The sequence below is a fragment of the Haliotis cracherodii genome, unplaced genomic scaffold (genome assembly GCF_022045235.1).
Source record: "Haliotis cracherodii isolate W230 unplaced genomic scaffold, xgHalCrac1.p SCAF_14, whole genome shotgun sequence".
NCBI lineage: Eukaryota > Metazoa > Mollusca > Gastropoda > Lepetellida > Haliotidae > Haliotis > Haliotis cracherodii.
Window position 1 is genome coordinate 23,108,805 of NW_027266269.1, and position 19,951 is coordinate 23,128,755.

The following is a 19,951-nucleotide window of genomic DNA, read 5'->3' on the forward strand; positions in this document are numbered from 1 at the left end:
CTCTAGTGGATACAGGGGATGTTCCGCCTTGGTTGTGCAAAGGTTTAACAATACTTCTACCAAAGAAAGGTGATATGGCTGATCCCAAACTTCCGCCCTATTACTTGTCTGAATACACAATACAAAATATTAACAGGGTGTCTTACAGATATTGCGTCATCATACTGCGCATCCAATGACATTATGTACATGGAGCAGAAAGTAGCCAGAAAGAGATGTTGGGGTTGTAAGGATCAAGTACTGGTTCAGAACATGATCCCTGAAGAGGCTAAAATTTACCACCGCAACCTCTCAATGTGTTGGATCAACTACAGGAAAGCTTATGATTCTGTACCCCACGAATGAATTTGAGATCACTGGAATGTATTGACCTCCCTGAGAGACTACTGGTTTTACTCAAGTCTTTAATGATTTGCTGGTCAACTCAACTTGAGATGTATTCGCAGGGGCAGGTGGTGACTTTGGAACCCATTTCTATTGGAAGAGGAATATTCAAGGGCGATTCTTTTATCCCGTTGCTTTTCTGTTTGTCACTTAATCATTTAAGCATTTGCTCAGCAAAGATGAAGGTTATCACCTGGGACCTCCTAAGAACAGATCCCCAACACCCCTTACTCACCTCCTTTTTATTGCCAATGGAGTATCCACACTAAACAAACCAGATTCTGCTTGTAGTCTTCATAAAAACCAAATACACACAAAAACAAGTCTAAACAACCCCAGTGTCATTGATATGGATAACGACCAGGAACCAGATACTGTCGCGCCAACCATGAATAGTCTAAAATCTTGTAATATCGACTTCAGTCCCTCTGAAACGAAAGTTCAACTCATGGAGAAAATTCGCCTGAATTAGAGACCAGTAAAATACAGGACAGAATATCCTGGCGAAACAACACGATCACCTGGTCAGACAATGTGAACACAACCCTACTGAGCCTACCTTGGCTAACTGTAAAGGGTTCATGGCAAGACATAACACAACATTCAAACTCGAGAGGCTGAGGATGGAACCTCAGTTCCGCCAAAGTGACAATGTATGTATCAACCTTGTTGCACTGGTAATCATACCATAGGGTGATAGTACAAATTCAGATAGTCAGATGACGGCTAAATACATTATATGTAGAACAACAAATCATCTGTAGAACAACAAATACTTGATTAAAAAACCCCAACCCTTCAAATACTCTTCCCGTTTCATAGCTTTTAACCATTCAACGCATATTCTAAAAGTAAAATATCAACAATATTTTAGACCTTCTCAAACCTCTATAGGCCCTTTTAGTGCATGACAACACACGAATAACAGTTTATCATCAATTAGTGCTTGACAACACATGAATATAAGTTCCTCATGATTTAACCTGTAAAAGTACATTTTACGGCTAATCACCGCGTCCGTTAGGATAGACTAGATTAAATACATCTGATACATTATGTTATATTTTCATAGCCCTATGATTTTTATTGCATTTTCTAGCATTTCCGACATTACTTTCACAATATACTCATTTTAATTAGCCTCCAGTCAGTTCAACGTTGCAATCCTTACTGTGGATCTGACTTCTTTATGTGTGTCCTCCTTGTTATCCATTACCTGTTGTTGTTAGCGTTAAGCTGGTGCGTATCACAACATATCATGTTTAAATACCTTCACTTGGTTGTAGTCACTAAGGACGTTTTTTTTTGTTTTTTTGTTTGTTTTATTTGTTGTTTATTTGTCAGCAATATTCAAGCTATTTGACGGCGGTCTGTAAAATAATCGAGTCTGGACCAGACAATCCAGTGATTGACATCATGAGCATCCATGACTATGACAAAATGACTATGCGATTCAACGATAGTCATTAATTGTATTAAACGAAACATCAATATTAATTAATAATGAATAAAATTTACTATAGCCCACGAGGATATTGGAAAGGTATAGGAGCAATAAAAAAATTAGCCACCGCGGCTAAGCTATCTAAAGATGTGGCCAAGGATTGGTTAAAGAAACAAGCGATGTGGCAAATATATTTACCGGCACCGCATTATATACCGAGGAAGAAGTTTGATATTTTTACAACGAATGAAGTTCATCAGGCTGACCTCTTGTTTCTTCCCCACAATAAGGTAAACGCAAAACGTATAAATACGCTTTAACAGTAGTGGATGTGGCTAGTCGATACAAAGAGGCAGAGCCATTAACCTCGAAAGATTCAACAGAAGTAGCTAATGCACTGAGTCGCATATATAAATGCGGACCACTAAAATGGCCTAAGCTATTTCAAGTAGATCCCGGTCGCGAGTTTATGGGATCGATAACTAAAATGTTAACAAAGTACGATGTCGAAATCAGGCGTGGTGAAAAACAGGCCCACCGTAGTCAAGCTATCGTCGAAAGATTTAACCGGACATTAGCGGAACGTTTGTTTGGCTATCAGTATGGGATCGAAATGAAATCCGAGCGATTGAGATCAACCGAATGGGTGACACGTTTATCAGCCGTTGTATCAGCGCTGAATAATGAAGTAACGAGATTAAAAGGGAAGAAACCATCCGATGCTATTAAAATGAAATCTGTGACTTCCGAATCTTCAGCACCGAGGAGAGACAAAGAACGAAAACTTCCGGATAGAGTAAGGGTAAGATATTTATACCAGGCCGGTGAACCCGAAGGAGGCCTACGTCGCGCAACCGATCCCATATGGTCCCTTAAGACATATAACATTAGTCGATTGGTTACGAAAGAAGGAGAGCCTATTCTTTATTATCTTCAAGATGGACCGGGTAGGGCATTTGTACGAGAAGAGTTGTTCATAGTTTCCGACGGTACGGTATTACCACCATAACCATAAGCATAGGTAGTTACACCATCATTATCAATCCATCTCTTTGTATCTAAGGGGGATAATGATGTCTTGTTCATTCTTAATCCATATATCCTATGATTGTAACTTCTTAAAGAGTTCATCTCGTGTTTGAACGTTCTACCGTTGAATAATGATTCTTTATACTGTTCGTGTTTGATATGCTTTTTTACCACATACGCCCTTAGCTTTTCTTATCTCCCCATTATCGGACTTTTTTATAGAATACATCTTAGGTCTTAATCCTACATACTTCGCTATAAAAGTCCCAGCACATTCATCCTTCATCTTACCTAACACCTTTTCATTTACAACGCTGTGCAGTGGATTATCTTTAGGGTAATCGCTCGTGTCGTACATATCTATTTTTTCTGCCATATCTTTATACACATCCTCGTTTTGTATTTCCATCAACAAAGAATCTGTGTCGATATATAACACCTCGCATCTATCGCCGTACTGTTTCTTAAGTTCGTTGTAATAAAAGTCATACATTAAGTGTTTTGACAAGTCGAGAATACTCATACCGACGTACACCGGTCTGTTGAATTTTATATTACTCTTCTGCATATGCAACGCGGCTAAGTCGTTATCGAATATCTTGCTTCTGTTAAAAGCCGGACTGGCTATAAGTTTCCTGAGTCTTTCTTCCTCATTAGATCTGACTAATTTAACATCAACACGCTTCCTTAGATTCTCCATAGTTTTACCAAATACTGAGTTATTCATGAGCTTATACAGATTCTTTTCGAAATCGCTGGTGGCTATCTTTCTTAAATCTGTGTTCAACCTTATGTAGAGCTCCATCCTAGGGCTTTGATCAAACTTTAGAACTCTGTGTATTTTCTTTAGTTTCATACCTAATGATAGATACAACTGGATATTTCTGTAGTGAACTATATATTTTGTCCTATCCATCAAATTTGGAACGAATTTTTCTACGTTACCTAACCTACTATTACCCATCAAGGAGCGTTGATATTTCGACATCCAATCTTTATTAACCATTAATCAATCGGGAGCTAGCGGATAACTGTTATGATCTTTATGTAACGAACTTCTAGTATGTACCCTTTATTCGCATCATTATTATGGATATTATTCACATTGACATCATTGACCCACTCAAAACCACCCGTGGGTAAAGGTTGACTCATAGCCCATCCGTACAAATTGTTAGCGTCGAGATATAATATGTGTGTGTCGGGTTTACTCAGATCGTATCCTTCCACTAATTTATTATTAGCCTTAGAATACCTTTTCGCTGCCATCGATATACCACCTCTTAATCCTTTCTCAATAAACAAGTGCATATTGTAATCTGTGAGTAGTTTTAGTTCTACGCCGGTCTTCTTCAACAATACATCCCACGATAGTCCGGGACTGGAATAGTACCATGCCGGGTCCAAGCCGTATTGTTTTAAACATGTCTTTCTAAATATCTCGAATATATCGGTGAGTAACAGTACGTCAGTTTTTAGGTACAGATCGTGATAATCATCTAAATTCTTAAACCTAATTGATCCCAGACCGTCAGAGCGTGTTCATAATCGGCATCTGTTATTTTAGATTCTGTTAAGTTACTATAGAATGATTCAAGGGGTGGTAATTCAGTTTCTTCGAGTCTAGACCAATCATCCATATATTCGTAAGGATATACACCTTTTCTCAGCAACAAATGACGAGTTATCTTATCGGTATATTGATTTGTTATCGCAAAGTCATCGGGATTGTTCGCATTAGCTAAATTGTCCAGGGAAGATAACAAAAACTGTACTGAGTCTATGAATCTAAGCCCATTACTTTGCTTTATTCTAGATTTCCCATCCTTGTCCCTATAATGTATAGATTTAGTCAACGAGAACGATATGTATTTTTCCATATTATTAGGAATGCACGTTAAACCGCCGTCGGTCTTTGAGATAGCTTGCATAATGAGATGTGAATCGTATCCCCTAAGGTTATGAAACACAACGGGGATGGATATTGTTTGAGAATTCATTTGTAGTTTCAAGTTACACTCGTTATGCGCGGCTCCCCGATAATTACCCGTAACGTGGCAATGATCTCTTACGGAATCCCCATCCAGGGGTTTATTACAAACATGAAAACTCGTTGACTTCTTATGGGCCCTCCAATCATCCCTCGTCATACACATGGGTTTCTTACACGATAATTTTTCCCTGATTATTCTCTCTTCATTTTGTAGATATTCCAGAAACTTTCCCGCTGCATCGGGACCTCTGTAAATCACGGCAGTGTTTGTTTTCCCATCATACCTTACAACTATATATCCAAACCCACAATGAATATTTTCTTGAGTTTTGTACGTAAAACTACTATCAGTATTGCGTTCAGTATTTTCTATGGGCTTGATAAGCGCTTCGAAGTCAGCGTAAATTACGTACGGTACTGGCATTTGATTACAATAATGTTCAAATTTTAATATATTTTTTCCCTCTTTAGGCATATTGATCCTGATAGCGGTCTGTCCAACACCTCTGCAGTCTTCTTTATGCGCTTCTAATAGATCTTGTCTGCTGTACCCATGTAGGCATCTTGCGCAGAAATATTTCTTTCTAGCATGTTTTGTTTGATGGTATAATAGCCTGTTTAAACTCTTTATCCACGTATAATGATATTTTCCATATTTTTCGATCAGAAATGAATTGATTCTGGGAATATGACCCGGAGCGGAGCTTATCCTGTGTACAACAATTCCTTTAGAATGTCCGAAAACATTTATAGCTAAATTATTTTGCTTTTCCACCTTATCAGTTTGTGATATTGGTGTAGGTTCGTCTATACCATCGAAGTTGAGTTCATCGTTTTGGGGATAGCTAGAAGGTCTATTTGCAATTTTAGAATCTACGGGGAACAATGCAGATCTTATCATCATTCTTAAACAGTCATCGGATTTATTTTTTATGTTAATTATGGCTTTTTTCTTCTTATAATACGGAGGTAAATCTATATAAGATCCACCTTTGAAGGGCATTTGCTATATCTAAATATAAACTATCGATTTTATCCACACCCCAACCCGAACCTCTATTAGTCTAGCGTTCTAAAGTTTCCTGTATCCTCTGAATTGATGTATCTAATGATGCGTTTATAGTTTCAGATTCGGTTATAACTTCTTGATTGCTACGGAAATATGGTTCGGTATATTCGGTGTTACTTTTACTCAATAACATTTTAATCGTCAGCTGGTATTTTATGCTATGTAAATCATCTAACTCCTCGTTAATTTTACTCAATATGACTGGCTTAATATCGTTAACATCCATGTTGGAATTAATATCCATCTTCCAACCCCTTAGATATTTACCAACGCCGGCGGATGTGGGTACAAATATTAATTCTTGTTGTTTATTCTCAACACCATTATCAATATCAACATTATTATTTTGTTCAACATCATTATTATCTAGTAAAGCGATCAATTCAGCTCTTCTCATTCGAGAATACCCTCTAAGCCCACTGTTTCTCGCTTGAGCTTTGAGTTCTCTAACAGTCTGGAGTTTGTTGTACTCCAAACCGAGTAAGGTAATCAATTCAGCTTTTCTCATTCGAGAATATCCATGTAGACCACGTTGCTTTGCCATAGCCTTCAACTCTGACAAAAACCATTGTGGTTGAATATTGTGTTGGTATATGCCAAATGAGACAAATGTCTAATTGGTTGTTTTTCATATATCTAAATACGTATTCTCCCCAACCTATTCCTCTCATTGATGTAATCTCTCTTCCTAGCATAAATAATCTGGTTCCTGACCCTATCAGCACCGTGTTCCTTACATAAACAATAACGACCTTTGACCCCTATCCTGCATACAGAACACGTATAGTTTATGTTTCCGCGCCTGATGTAATAATTGTGTATACCGCAGTAAATTTCAACACAGCGTCGGTTACGTAGAGTTTTTTTTCCCCATGAGTGTAAATCTGCAATGATTCATGGTTTATACATCTATCATATCATTTGTCTAAATGCAAATCACATCTACACTGGTGAGATATTGATTAGGCAGTCAGCCAACGCTATTTATAGATTAGCTGTCACTCTGACTCCCCTAACTAGGTCATGGTTTATGCATAGCCACAGCTGTCAGTCTGGTTGTTTATGCGTAGTTACGGTATAGCTGAAAATCAATACAGCAGTCAATCCCAACATGATAAATTTTACCTCACGGTTCTTTTGTTCCTCTGACGGTGTATAAAACTGACTCATTGTTGGTCTCGGTATTGGGTCGAGTTTCCATAAACTAGCAAGTATTTGTGCATGGCAGATTCGACATCCTTAAACGTTTGAATTGAATGTCCTTCCTTACGCAGTTTTTCATGAATAAAATCTAATCTCTTCATTCTCTGCCGCATATATTGTGACTGGGCTGCTAGGAGTTGTTCCATTGCTTCGTTATGTCGTTTACGCTCCTCTTCAACTTCTTTAGCATTTGATTCCCTCAAAGTAGAAAATAAATAATTACTCCCCGATAAAGCTAGAGCATTTACAATAGCTCCACCGACCATCGTTGCCATAGATAATCCAATATCCAGAATCATCATACCTATATCAAATCCATTAAAATCTAGCTTGGGAGGTGTGGCTTTAGTAATCATTTTAGCTATACGGGCATAGCCAATGGCCAAGCCGGTGACCACCGCTGAATGATACGTTGCGTTTACCAACACTTTACCGCCTGTAACTGGAGTAGTCATGCTTCTTATAGCATTATATGCGGGCTAACCTCTAATTGAAATTGTTTTTGCATTGGGGGTGACGTTTTCTCTTCTCCGGTCTTATAAAAAAACCATACAGCTGCTATACCAACAACTCCTACTAGTGCCCATGTTTTAATTGGATTAATATTTGAATTGTTTATTAATTTTGCTTTCCTCGCGAGTCCTCCCTTTCTTCCTGCAGCTATTTTCAAAGGATTCTTTGTCACTCTGGCTTTTAGTATTTTCTCATTCACATGTGGTACAATCTGTGTTTGTGGTGCATTCACATCCTCATTCACTCGTTGTTCCGCAATCTGTTGTGCATCCTCATTCACAATCAGTGGTTTATGTTGTGATTGTGTTTCCGCAATGTGTTGAGTCGTTTATATTTTTAAGTGGACACATATGTTTAAATTGACAATACCTAGCCATTATTAAAGCTGTGGTGAGTGGAGCTAAGAACATTCTGTATCTATGATAAAACTCACAGCTCACTGAGCTTATAGCGTGTTTGATGAATGGGTCTTTCTCGAGAGATTCACATAAATACATGCGATGTTCTGCCCGGATAGGGAGAAACGTACTAGCTACGACTGTGTATAGTTGTAATATAGCCGACCCTATCGTTTTAGTCATGGTAGCTCCCAGTCTAGACTAGTAACGCGCATACAGTTTTTTAATCTCTTCGTCGGTCATGTTATCAATTTTTTCGATGGTATAATTTTCTCCCAAATATTGGGAACATTTTCCACCGGCTACCAAAGCCGCGAGTCTTTCTCTATGTTTATCTAAAGATTTATCAGTAACTTGTTGATCTGCATCAGATTCTTTGAGCATTTGTTCGATGAGTTCGTCGCATTCCATAATGTAATACCTAAGGAGATATTTAAGTCTAACATAATATAATATGACATATCCAATACATCCCGTAATAATGAACTGTTGCGAAAGAATGATGATTTCGAACCACATTATGTCATATTAACCGCTAATGTTCAATTTGCTACATTTTGTTATAATTTTGCTATAATTTTGCTATATTTGCTATAATTTTGCCACATTTTTGCTACATTTTGCTAAGCAATTGCATAAGCATCTGGTTGATCGGTTTTTAATACGAGTTTACAGTGCTTCGCTGCCGATAACAGTTTTCTGACTTTATCTCGTTTGAGCTTGGTATAAATGACATCATTTTCGCGTAAACATTCCTCGAATGAATCTCGATCTTTGCAATGAAAGAGTGCTACCCATTTGGTCTGCTCTCTGAGATCTTTCAGGGCAGAGTTGTATTTTTGAGTAAGTACCCAAACGCTATGTTGAGTATGCCGTCCGGAGAATGCTAAATACGAAAGCATATCTTTCTTTTTGGTGAGATCTTTACTAGCGCTGCAGTCGTCTATTACGAAAAGGGTTGATTCTCCTTTGTATTTCTTGTGACATACTCGTAAACAGTCTTGTAAACGATCGCCCGGATCGACTCTGTGTACCCCGTCGCCATTCATTACCCAATCTCTCGATAGGTATGTTTTATTAATGCTTATAGTCGGACACAGAATAATAATATGATCGAAAACGTCCCGATAATGACTTTGTAAAATATCTAGAATAAAAGCTGTTTTTCCGCAGCCCGTTTGCCCGCATATGATAGCGCAGTGTGGATCTTTAGGTAAAAGATTATTAATAGATTGCTTGCACGAATTTTCCATTCTGTATATTAAGTTGCGCATCCATAATCACGTACAAATACACGTACATTTACCAGCCGTTTCCTGGAGCTTCGTTATAGTGACACCCTCGCAAGCATTTTCTATTCTCCTTCCCCTGGTGTGTAATCTCATTGTCCGTGGTTCGCATGTCGAGCCATAGCGCGTACTTCGTGGTGAGGTATTCACACATCGATACACTCCTGAGAGACAGATCTTTCACGACCGCGATAACTTCCGGGGAACGTTTTATAGAAGGAAGTTTTTTAATCTCATCCTACTGGTGATACGCTAGCATTACTTGACCATATAGTTGATTAGGAACGCCCTCGATAGTCAATTCTACTTTTCTAATCTTGGGATTGTAGAACTTCTCGGTATTTCTTTTAAACGCATCGGAGGGGTCCTCGAACAACATTAAAATACCCTTCAACAACCTCGTGTGAACGTTTAGATTGATATTCCACATTGTATCTTTTTTGTCCCTCGTGATCTTTCGGTGTCGCAGCACTCGATCATACAAAATGGCTAAACTGGCTAATTCGGGATCCGTTATCATATCGTACTCCAGCGAGATATTGTCAATGGAATAGCTAGCATCTTCAGCAGCTCTGATTACTCTACCGTAGTCATTAAAAGTGAGTTCGTATTCTACCCTATCGCCTAGGGATGCTTGATAAAAGGGCATGTGGGAATCTAGTAATTCAAAGTCCAGGGGAATACAGAATCGGTTACCTAATGCGTCGGCAACGGCCTTATCTTTTACGACGGTACTATCATCACTAGGAGCATCTACGCGCAGTCTCAATGTGTTCTTATTACAAATACCTTGGTACTGTAAGTTTTCGCGCTCTTTATCCGTTCTCCAGAGATCCATGTAACAATAGTATACATCGCTATCGTCGATACTCAAAACCTCATTACCGCTAATTTTCTTAACGATAGCACGACCTATGTTCTGAACGGGCTCCCTGTTAACGTCGACAGAAGTCAAAATAATCGTAAATGCTAGTCGGACAGTAACCGGAACTAACACATCGTGTGCGCCGAGATTAGGAAAGCGAACCAGAAGCGTTTGATTCTGATCGATGGTACTAGGGTTATTAGTTATAGTTACAGACTGACGAATTGCTTTGACCCCTAATGTATCTCGAAGTCTACGTTGTGGGTTTAACTTGCGTCCGTAATGCGAAGACATTGTTATATTGAAATTATATAACCATATGTTTAATATAAAAATGACTGATTTTGATCTAGATACCTTTGATGACTTTGATAACCAGAATCCAACCGAAGATACTGATGAAACCAGCTTTATGAATCTTAACGATGAACTTTCACAAGCAACCGATGGTGAAAAACTTTTACAATCAACCATTGATGATTATTACGATACCTTTAAAGATGATAGTCCTATTGGTCGTGACTATTCAAAGTTTATGATAGATAGTAAAGGAATATTGCGACTGCGTGGCGAACCGGATATTGACCTTATGCATTCTCGTACTCGTAAGCTCCTAGGCTTGTCTACAATAGCCTGTAAACACGGTATCAGCACTGTTCGTGATAAATTAGGTTTTGTAGACTACTCACGACTTTCTACGAAGACTACTAAGGCTCTTCGGACTGTGCGTGATAAACTCGTTAACAACACAGATAATTTGGAATCTTCCTCGATGGTGGCCTCGGACGGACTCGGAGAAATCTTAGATACCTATTACGATAATTCCACGTTACATGTACCATCCTCGGAGTTTAGTATTAGGGAATTACGAGGTCTTGACAAGGCAATGCAAACAATGCGGGGAGAACTCATGAATAATACAGCCAAGATATCCGAAATCGACAAGCATGTAGATTACGAGAAAACAAAACTTGAACAGGCGGGCGATGAGTTCAGTAGACGCCGCGTAGCGGAAAGATTGCGTAACTTAGAAGACAACAGCTTCCAGTAATAGAAAGGCACTTCGTTCGCAAATCAGTCGATTCGAGAAACTATCGATCAAGTCCTCAACGATGACACTACACTGGCCGATAAAATTAAAACATTGTTCAGAGAACAGGGAATAACCATTGCCAGTATTTTAACCGCGTTGGGATTTATTATATCGACTTTGACTCTCGCGTTAACCAGTGGCACAGGTGGTACAGGTGCTAGCGGATCACCGCCTACGTTGGATGGTATAAAAGAGTGGATAAAAAAGAATTTAAAAGCATTAGGCTCGGCACTGGAAAAAGCTGCTGAGAAAGCCGCGGCCGCACTTCCTGGTATAATAGGGGGTGTTGTTTTCTGGCTATTGAATTTATTAGCTAAGACCAACCACTTGGCTTAGTCAAAACTTGTGGGCACTGATCGTAGCAATCGCAGGGCTGTTGTACGTATCCGCTAAGAACTATTTAACCAAATCATGAGTAAACCAGCCGCGACTCCACCTAATACAAGCGCTGTTTTTTCATCGATATGTTGTTGATTTTTAGCCGCAATATGTGCTGGCACTTGTGCGTCTGTAGATGGTTGAGTGATAGTTGGTGTTTGTGGCTTGACTATTCCCTTTTCGCCTGTGATTGTTTGCGTTATTAATTCGATGTTAATATCTGAATTTATACCTGTTTTTTGTTGATCGGTAGCAATAACGATTTATTATTATAGCCTATCACTTGACCGATCTTAAGTTCCATATTACTTGGAGACATGTATAGTCCCGGCGCATAAACATAGTCCACTTTGGATTGAGCGTACTGTAATACATCTTGAAAACGCTTTATAGACGATGGTATGTCAACTGGTGAATTAATGGCGTCCTCCACGTTTGAGACAAACTGTTTTTGCGCATCGATCGCCGTCCCAGAACCGATAAAGGACGTTCGTGTTTGCGATTGTGCTCCGAGAATTGCCCATACATAAGTTCTTATCGATTCATTAAATCTTACAAATGCTGGGTTAGTAAAATTATTTTCCGTTTTATCATTAAGAAATTCATTCCAAGCGTTTACGGTATCGTTCAGTTGTATAAATGTTTTAACAATATAGATAGACCCACTCTTAAAACTCATTATATCCCCTCTCCAATCGTTACTCGAAAGTTCCCAGCCTTTATACCAATGACTGTTTTTTTTAAATAATCATATATTCTTGAGTAAAGTTTGCTGGTACGCAACAACTTAGGAAAATCAACTTTATCTTTATTAAGTTCTTTATATACCTAATCGCTTTCTTCTTTGATGGTTATTTTTCTTCTGTGTAAGGAACACCTAGACCATGGTTTGCTCATTTAATAAGCCAATCTTTACTCATAGAAACATTAAATTCCTGACAAATACGCTCATACGCGGACCTATCATAATTATTATTTGTGAAATTCCATGCTCGACATGCGATAACGGAGCATTAATTTCTTAAAGTATACGTCTAATCTGATAGTACACGTGAAATAATATAACAGACTTATATAGTTTAAATACTGGGGCATTAACAGATACGCCACATCCGTTGTGCCACACCATATGGGAAAGTTTAACTAATTCTGCCAAAATTGCATCGGATTGTGAAACCAATCGTGCAACATTTTATCGCTAGTTGCCGTGACCCTGTAATTTTTAAAGATATCGGGGAATTTAATGGTAAACTCAGCACCAGAGGCAGTTACTATAATCGATTGATTAGTAATGTAAGTTGATTTCATATTTAAGTTATGATGTAGTATCATTGTATATTTAATATGTATTTTACACTCCCGGGAATAACAAATGGTCAGTCTATTGAACTGCTTCATACCATCAATAACTCGGATGGACAACTCGAAGTAGCTATCTGTGATGTAACGTATTACCCGCTGTGGACCAATATAAGTGCTGCGAGAAGAAATAATAGGATGTATATATCCATTACTATACCTGATGGGTATTACAGCGTATGCTCACTCAATGATGAAATTTCTAAGCCTAATGGAATGAGTCTCACACAAAATGAGTTGAATGGGACAGTGAAATTCGACTCTGGAGAAAAAGGTACAATTTTTTTTTACGGTAACTTACCAGTTACACTTGGATTTACACTCCCCAGATTTAATGAAACCGACATAATAACACATGGTGATATATTACCCAATCTAGTTCCCTATAAAGAGTTGTGTATCCATCTTGATCAAATAAGCATGACGGATAATATTCAACTAGAAAGTTCTTCAACTCTGCTCAGATCTATTCCAGTGAAAAATGAAAAATATAATAGTGGTAGAACGGAATCTTTCTCATCATTACAATATAAAAAATTAAAGCGGGGTATTATTTCAGACCTCAAAATTTCTGTATTAGATGTAAAACACCAACCTGTACATATAGGATACTTAAGTGTAACACTCCATATTATAAATAATGGTTGATGCGATATTTAAGTTGTGATATGGTATCATTGTATATTTAATATGCATGTTACACTCCCGATAATAGCAAATGGTCAGTCTATTGAACTGCTTCGTACTATCGATAACTCGGATGGACAACTCAAAGTCGCTCTATGCGACGTAACGTATTACCCTTGGTGGACCAATATAAGTGCTGCGAGAGGTAATAATAAGATATGGATATTAGATGAAAAAAATATTATTGAAAAATTAATTATTATACCTGATGGGTATTACAGCGTATGCTCACTCAATGATGAAATTTTTAAGCCTATTGGAATTAGTCTAACACAAGATGAGTCGAATGGGACAGTGAAAATCGACACTGGAGAAAAAGGTGTACGGATTGTAGGGAACTTATCAGCTACACTTGGATTTACACGTGGAATTATATCAATATACAGGTCAACATTTGATGGAGAGACATTGCCCGATTCAGTTCCCTATAAAGAGTTGTGCATCCATCTTGATCAAATAAGCATGACGGATAATATTCAACTAGAAAGTCCTTCAACTCTGCTCAGATCTATTCCAGTGAAAAATGAAAAATATAATAGTGGTAGAACGGAATCTTTCTCATCATTACAATATAAAAAATTAAAGCGGGGTATTATTTCAGACCTCAAAATTTCTGTATTAGATGTAAAACACCAACCTGTACATATAGGATACTTAAGTGTAACACTCCATATTATAAATAATGGTTGATGCGATATTTAAGTTGTGATATGGTATCATTGTATATTTAATATGCATGTTACACTCCCGATAATAGCAAATGGTCAGTCTATTGAACTGCTTCGTACTATCGATAACTCGGATGGACAACTCGAAGTCGCTCTATGCGACGTAACGTATTACCCTTGGTGGACCAATATAAGTGCTGCGAGAGGTAATAATAAGATATGGATATTAGATGAAAAAAATATTATTGAAAAATTAATTATTATACCTGATGGGTATTACAGCGTATGCTCACTCAATGATGAAATTTTTAAGCCTATTGGAATTAGTCTAACACAAGATGAGTCGAATGGGACAGTGAAAATCGACACTGGAGAAAAAGGTGTACGGATTGTAGGGAACTTATCAGCTACACTTGGATTTACACGTGGAATTATATCAATATACAGGTCAACATTTGATGGAGAGACATTGCCCGATTCAGTTCCCTATAAAGAGTTGTGCATCCATCTTGATCAAATAAGCATGACGGATAATATTCAACTAGAAAGTCCTTCAACTCTGCTCAGATCTATTACAGTGAAAAATGAAAAATATAATAGTGGTAGAACGGAATCTTTCTCATCATTACAATATAAAAAAATAAAGCGGGGTATTATTTCAGACCTCAAAATTTCTATATTAGATGTAAAACACCAACCTGTACATATAGGATACTTAAGTGTAACACTCCATATTATAAATAATGGTTGATGCATCAGGCCCTGGAACGCTCAGACAATGTAATACAATTGCGCTTTCTGATCTCGGAGACACAGAAGGATTCGATAAACCCGGTACCGATGGTAAGTTATACGCTTTACACTTACACGATAATGTATACAAGCGGAAAGAAGTTACATTCACGGGTAATCTAGAAGATTTAAGCGATGTCGATGTTAGTAGACTCATTAAAAATACTTCGTACAATAATATTCTCAACGGCGAGAATAAATGGACTATGGTCGAAGCAAACATCGAGTGGCTACTGAATATCGTCATTACCCCAGCTTATGTGATGATGGGTAAGGGACATAATTTAAGATAATAAATAGTGGTATCGTACTCGCTGCCTATATCCCGTCAAAACGAAAAAGTGTGTTAGTCTCTTCCCTGCCAGAAGACCCAGGTCATATGTGATATAGTCGTCCGGCAGTCCAAAATGTTAGATTAAATTTGGTTGCTGAATTCGATGATATTAAAGTTAACCTTGAGTGCAATACCTAATATTTCTACTCTTATTATTGAAGTCTTGTTCGGAGATGCACCGGAAGATGCCTTCGAAATATTACCAGGTCTATCGATTAAATGGCTCAAGAAAAACAAGCGTCAACGTTGCAGTATTATTCATATCGGAGCATCGCCCGTTGCAACCCTCGAAGGGGTCCACTATAATCGCCGCGCCTATCGTGCTCGGCATGGAAATAGGCGCCGGAGTCTCGGGACTGGCAGGAAAAGCGATAAAATTCATTTCTCGTAGGTTACAAAAGAAAGCATTAAAACACGATAGTATTCGGATACTCGCCGAAGCAAAGTTGAACAGCATTGAGGATCATATTTCGACAGCAATGGTCGATTGTAAGATATCCGAGGATGAGTTTCGTTTAGTGCTGTCGGAACTCACCAAATACAATGCAATGAAGCAGGAGATTCGATCAAAATCTCGTAAGACCAGTGGTATTAGCGAAGATGAGAAAAAAAAGTTCATAGAACAGCGGAGGCAACAAGCGCCTCAGTTATTCCTTGCCAAAACCAAAGAACTGGTTGGAGATTAAAAATAGATTGCTTACTATCGTTTGATCACATTTAGACAAATGCTTACATAAATATATATAATAATGGAGATAAAAAAAGCTATTAAATGGAGAGAATTACCACAAGGTTGTTATTATATCAGTGATGTTAAACCAACCAAATACGGTTATAAATTGTTTCTTATCAATTTACAAGAAGAGTGTAGTTATAAAGTCTGGTCTCCTAGTAAAATGAACGAAGAACTTAATAAAAATGTTGAATATCACTTTATTGATAAAAATAATAAAGAATATTTTTATTACCATTTAGGCTCATCTAAAGCAATGATTGGCCCCAGGTGGTGGTGAGCTGGAGCCAATTTAACTTAATCTTATGACTATCATTGAATCGCATAATCATTTTGACATAAAAAATGACACCTGTAGTAGCAGTATAGGTATATAAATCCAGCTCCAGTGGAGTTGCGGCAGACCCATCATTACCTATACTACTCACGCAATTGGGATCGATGACATGTATCAACCAAGTCAGCGAGCCTGACCACCCGATCCCGTTAGTCACCATTTACGACAAGCATAGTCGCCTTTTACGGCAAGCATGGGTTGCTGAAGACCTATTCTACCCCGGAATCTTCACGGGACTCACTAAGGACGTAAGAACCAACATGGAAACGTTGCAATATACAATAAACCAGAATTTGTTATCCATAAAGTTATATGTTTTCATAATATATTTCAGAAACAGGATGTTTGCAAGTGCAGGTGCACTTTCTCAAACGATCTTTCTACTGCTGTTTTGCTGTGACATGCAATGTGACGGTGTCATCACTCATCACTTTTTAATAGGCGGCAGGAATGCCACATTTCCAAAGGTTTATTTGAAAAGACTTGGTTTTGTGGAAAAACTACAGTGTTTCCTACACTGCTCCCAATACACGGGCTGTCTCCGCGTTGGAGTCTCTACAGTCGGGGAATGTTTTTTATTCGCTGATTCCATCAGAACACTTCCTGATAAATCAGTGAATATAGGCTACCTCTACAGTTCACTCGTGCCAGGTAAGTAACTAAATGCGACAAAATGTCCTTCCATTATTAGAAGAAATATCTTCTAAAAGATTCCATTGTATCGATTCCAACTATAGCAAACGAATGTGTTTCTGAATCATTATTAAACAGGGATGGTAACAGGTGTTTTGCTAAAAAGGGAAAGTGCATCCTGCTCCATCGGGGTCGGCCGTCACAAACACATGCAAAGTCAATGGCTCGCTTAAAAAAAGCACGGAGATGTAAGTCAAACTAGGGAATTGTATCGCTACAACTCGTACAGTTTACACAGTCGAAGGTGGTAAAATGAGAGTGAGTATATTCATGCGATATCACGACAAAGGACACCAGAAATACTGGGAATCCTACAACTGACTCCACTTTTGGCACACATTTCCCATGAAAATGGAAGGCTTTTATTTCTTCTCTGAAATAAAAGGAGGAAAATAATGTTCACAACTATATTGCACTGAAGTACGAAAGTGTATCTTACCTGTCCTACTGGTGACATGGGGATATCTTGTATGCAGGTTTGACGACACAAGTAAGTGATGCTAGACAGATCAGACAGAGCAAGGCCACCACGCACGCCAGCATGAAAAGCATTGGTACAGACATCAGTGAAAGCAAGGCAACCACGCCCCCAAGACCAACACCAGGTATTTTATACGACTGTCCGAGATTGAATTGTAATTGTATGTAAAATATGAGTACCACTGAATCCTTCGAACTTAGTAACACCAAAAAAAGCTCGACGAGTTGGTATTATGTTGTCACAACATATGTATCGATATTGTAACAATCAACAATTACTTTCTATGTATATTTGAGCTAAAACAACTTGAAAAGAAGTCATTTGTGACGTCATACTACAACATCTTCAGAGTAGAATGAGAGTGAGTGAGTGAGTTGGGTTTAACTCCGCTTTTAACAGTATTCCAGTTATATCGCGGCGTGTCAGCTTAATGTGGGAGGAAAGCCGGAAGTGATGCAGGTCTTAGACGTTTACCACTTCGGTGAAACCTACGAGCATGGGTATGGTGCTGACAAACCTAGAAACATAATCGGGGCGAACCGGAATTCGAACCAACAATCATAGGTTTCTGGCGTTCCCAAGGGACGCAACTTTGCACAACGAATCGCGGCGCCACAGACGACTAGTCCATCCGTGCCCCGAGTAGAATGAGAACGAAAAGTAACGAATATGAGACATTGTTTGTTTTTAACGCCGCGCACAGCAATAGTACAACTATATGACTGCTGTCTGTACAATTTTGAACCACACAATCAAACGATTGACATCATGAACATCTACCTACGCATTTGGGGTAAGGTGACATTTGTCATACAAGTCAGAGAACCGAGCCATCCAATCCCGTTAGTCGCTGAGAACTTAAAAGTAGGCTTAATAAACCCCTGTATTCTGTTCAGGTTTAACATGAAAAGGGATCTTACCCCGCTATGTAGTCTTCAATGTTCGTTTGTTGTTTAATGCTGCCGCTACCAGCCTGACATCTGCCGTGGTTGTTCTTTGTTTGTCCTTTATCTCAGTGCTCAGCAAACCCCCTGTAGATAATAGCGTCCTTTAGCCAATCCAGTTAGACACACTAGGGATCGTTTTTCCGAGCAACGATCCCAGACGTCGGGGTATGATGGCACGCTGCCAGCCAAGTCAGCCTAACATTCCAATCCATCATGTTTCATATTACGATTACCTCATGGAAGACCTGTCCTGGTAACAAATTCCAACGCAGATTCTCCGGGCTCCATCCTTTCTGTTTAACAATGCATCTATCGATCAACTACGGCACACCTTTTTTAGACCCGCGAAGATCCAGTGTGGAATAGGTCTTCGGCAACCCATGCTTGCTCTTAAAGACGTCTATGTTTGTCGCAAGAGGCGACTAACGGGGTCAGGTGGTAATGCTCGCTGACTTGGTTGATGCATGTCATCGTATCTCAATTGCATGGATCGATGCTCATGATATCAATCATTGGATGGTCTAGTTCAGATTCGATAATTTACAAACTGTCGTCACACAGCTGAAATAATAGTACGTGCGGCGTTGAACAACAAACAAACAAAACTAAACACCTTTTTTATGCCTTTCAGGTGATGCGTTTATCAAGAGTGTATATACCATCGTGACCCAAACCGGTACCGAGGAAGATAGTAGCACGGAGTGCTTTGTGTTCATGGAACTTTATGGGGAGAGAGCTCGTCCCGAAACGTTGTATCTCAAAAACCCGGGGAATTTAATGCGGGAAGGTTCCAATGATACATTTAAAGTAAGCATTTAGACACACATATACTGCGGAGAGTCTGCTTTAAGTCGTTTGAGCATATCTGTCTTGTCATTGTCTATGAATATATAGTTTGACTAAAAACTATTGAGAAGGAGAGGATTCTAAGTTATAAATTCATTAAGTGAGAGACCAAGATATAAGTTTGTCCAACAAACACTGCATTGCTGAACAGCAACTGAGTGTAAAGTGGTGGCTCGTGAAGCCATTCCAGAGAATGACTCGCTTTATGTTTTGGATCGTTGTCTTGCGGAAATACCCTCCCGTCACCATATAAAACTTGTGAGTTTGGAAAGAGATGTTCCTGTAAAATATCAGTGTAGACTGCACTAGTCATATATTACCTTTAAATACACATAATGGTGTGACACCCATCACCCATGCAAATGCGTTCTTAATGACTGTTCCTCTATTAATCATTTTGTGCCCAATATTTGCTA

The 19,951-nt window shown here is 38.6% G+C and overlaps 1 protein-coding gene across 1 annotated transcript in view; it reads left to right on the top strand.

Moving 5' to 3' along the window:
• LOC139460304 (uncharacterized) overlaps positions 1-19,951 on the top strand; it is a 56,632-nt gene that overhangs the window by 32,400 nt on the left and 4,281 nt on the right. Inside the window, exons 2-3 of the mRNA XM_071241796.1 lie at positions 17,738-17,866; positions 19,321-19,496. Coding sequence (XP_071097897.1) covers positions 17,738-17,866; positions 19,321-19,496 — 305 coding nt within the window. The remainder of the gene's footprint in view (positions 1-17,737; positions 17,867-19,320; positions 19,497-19,951) is intronic.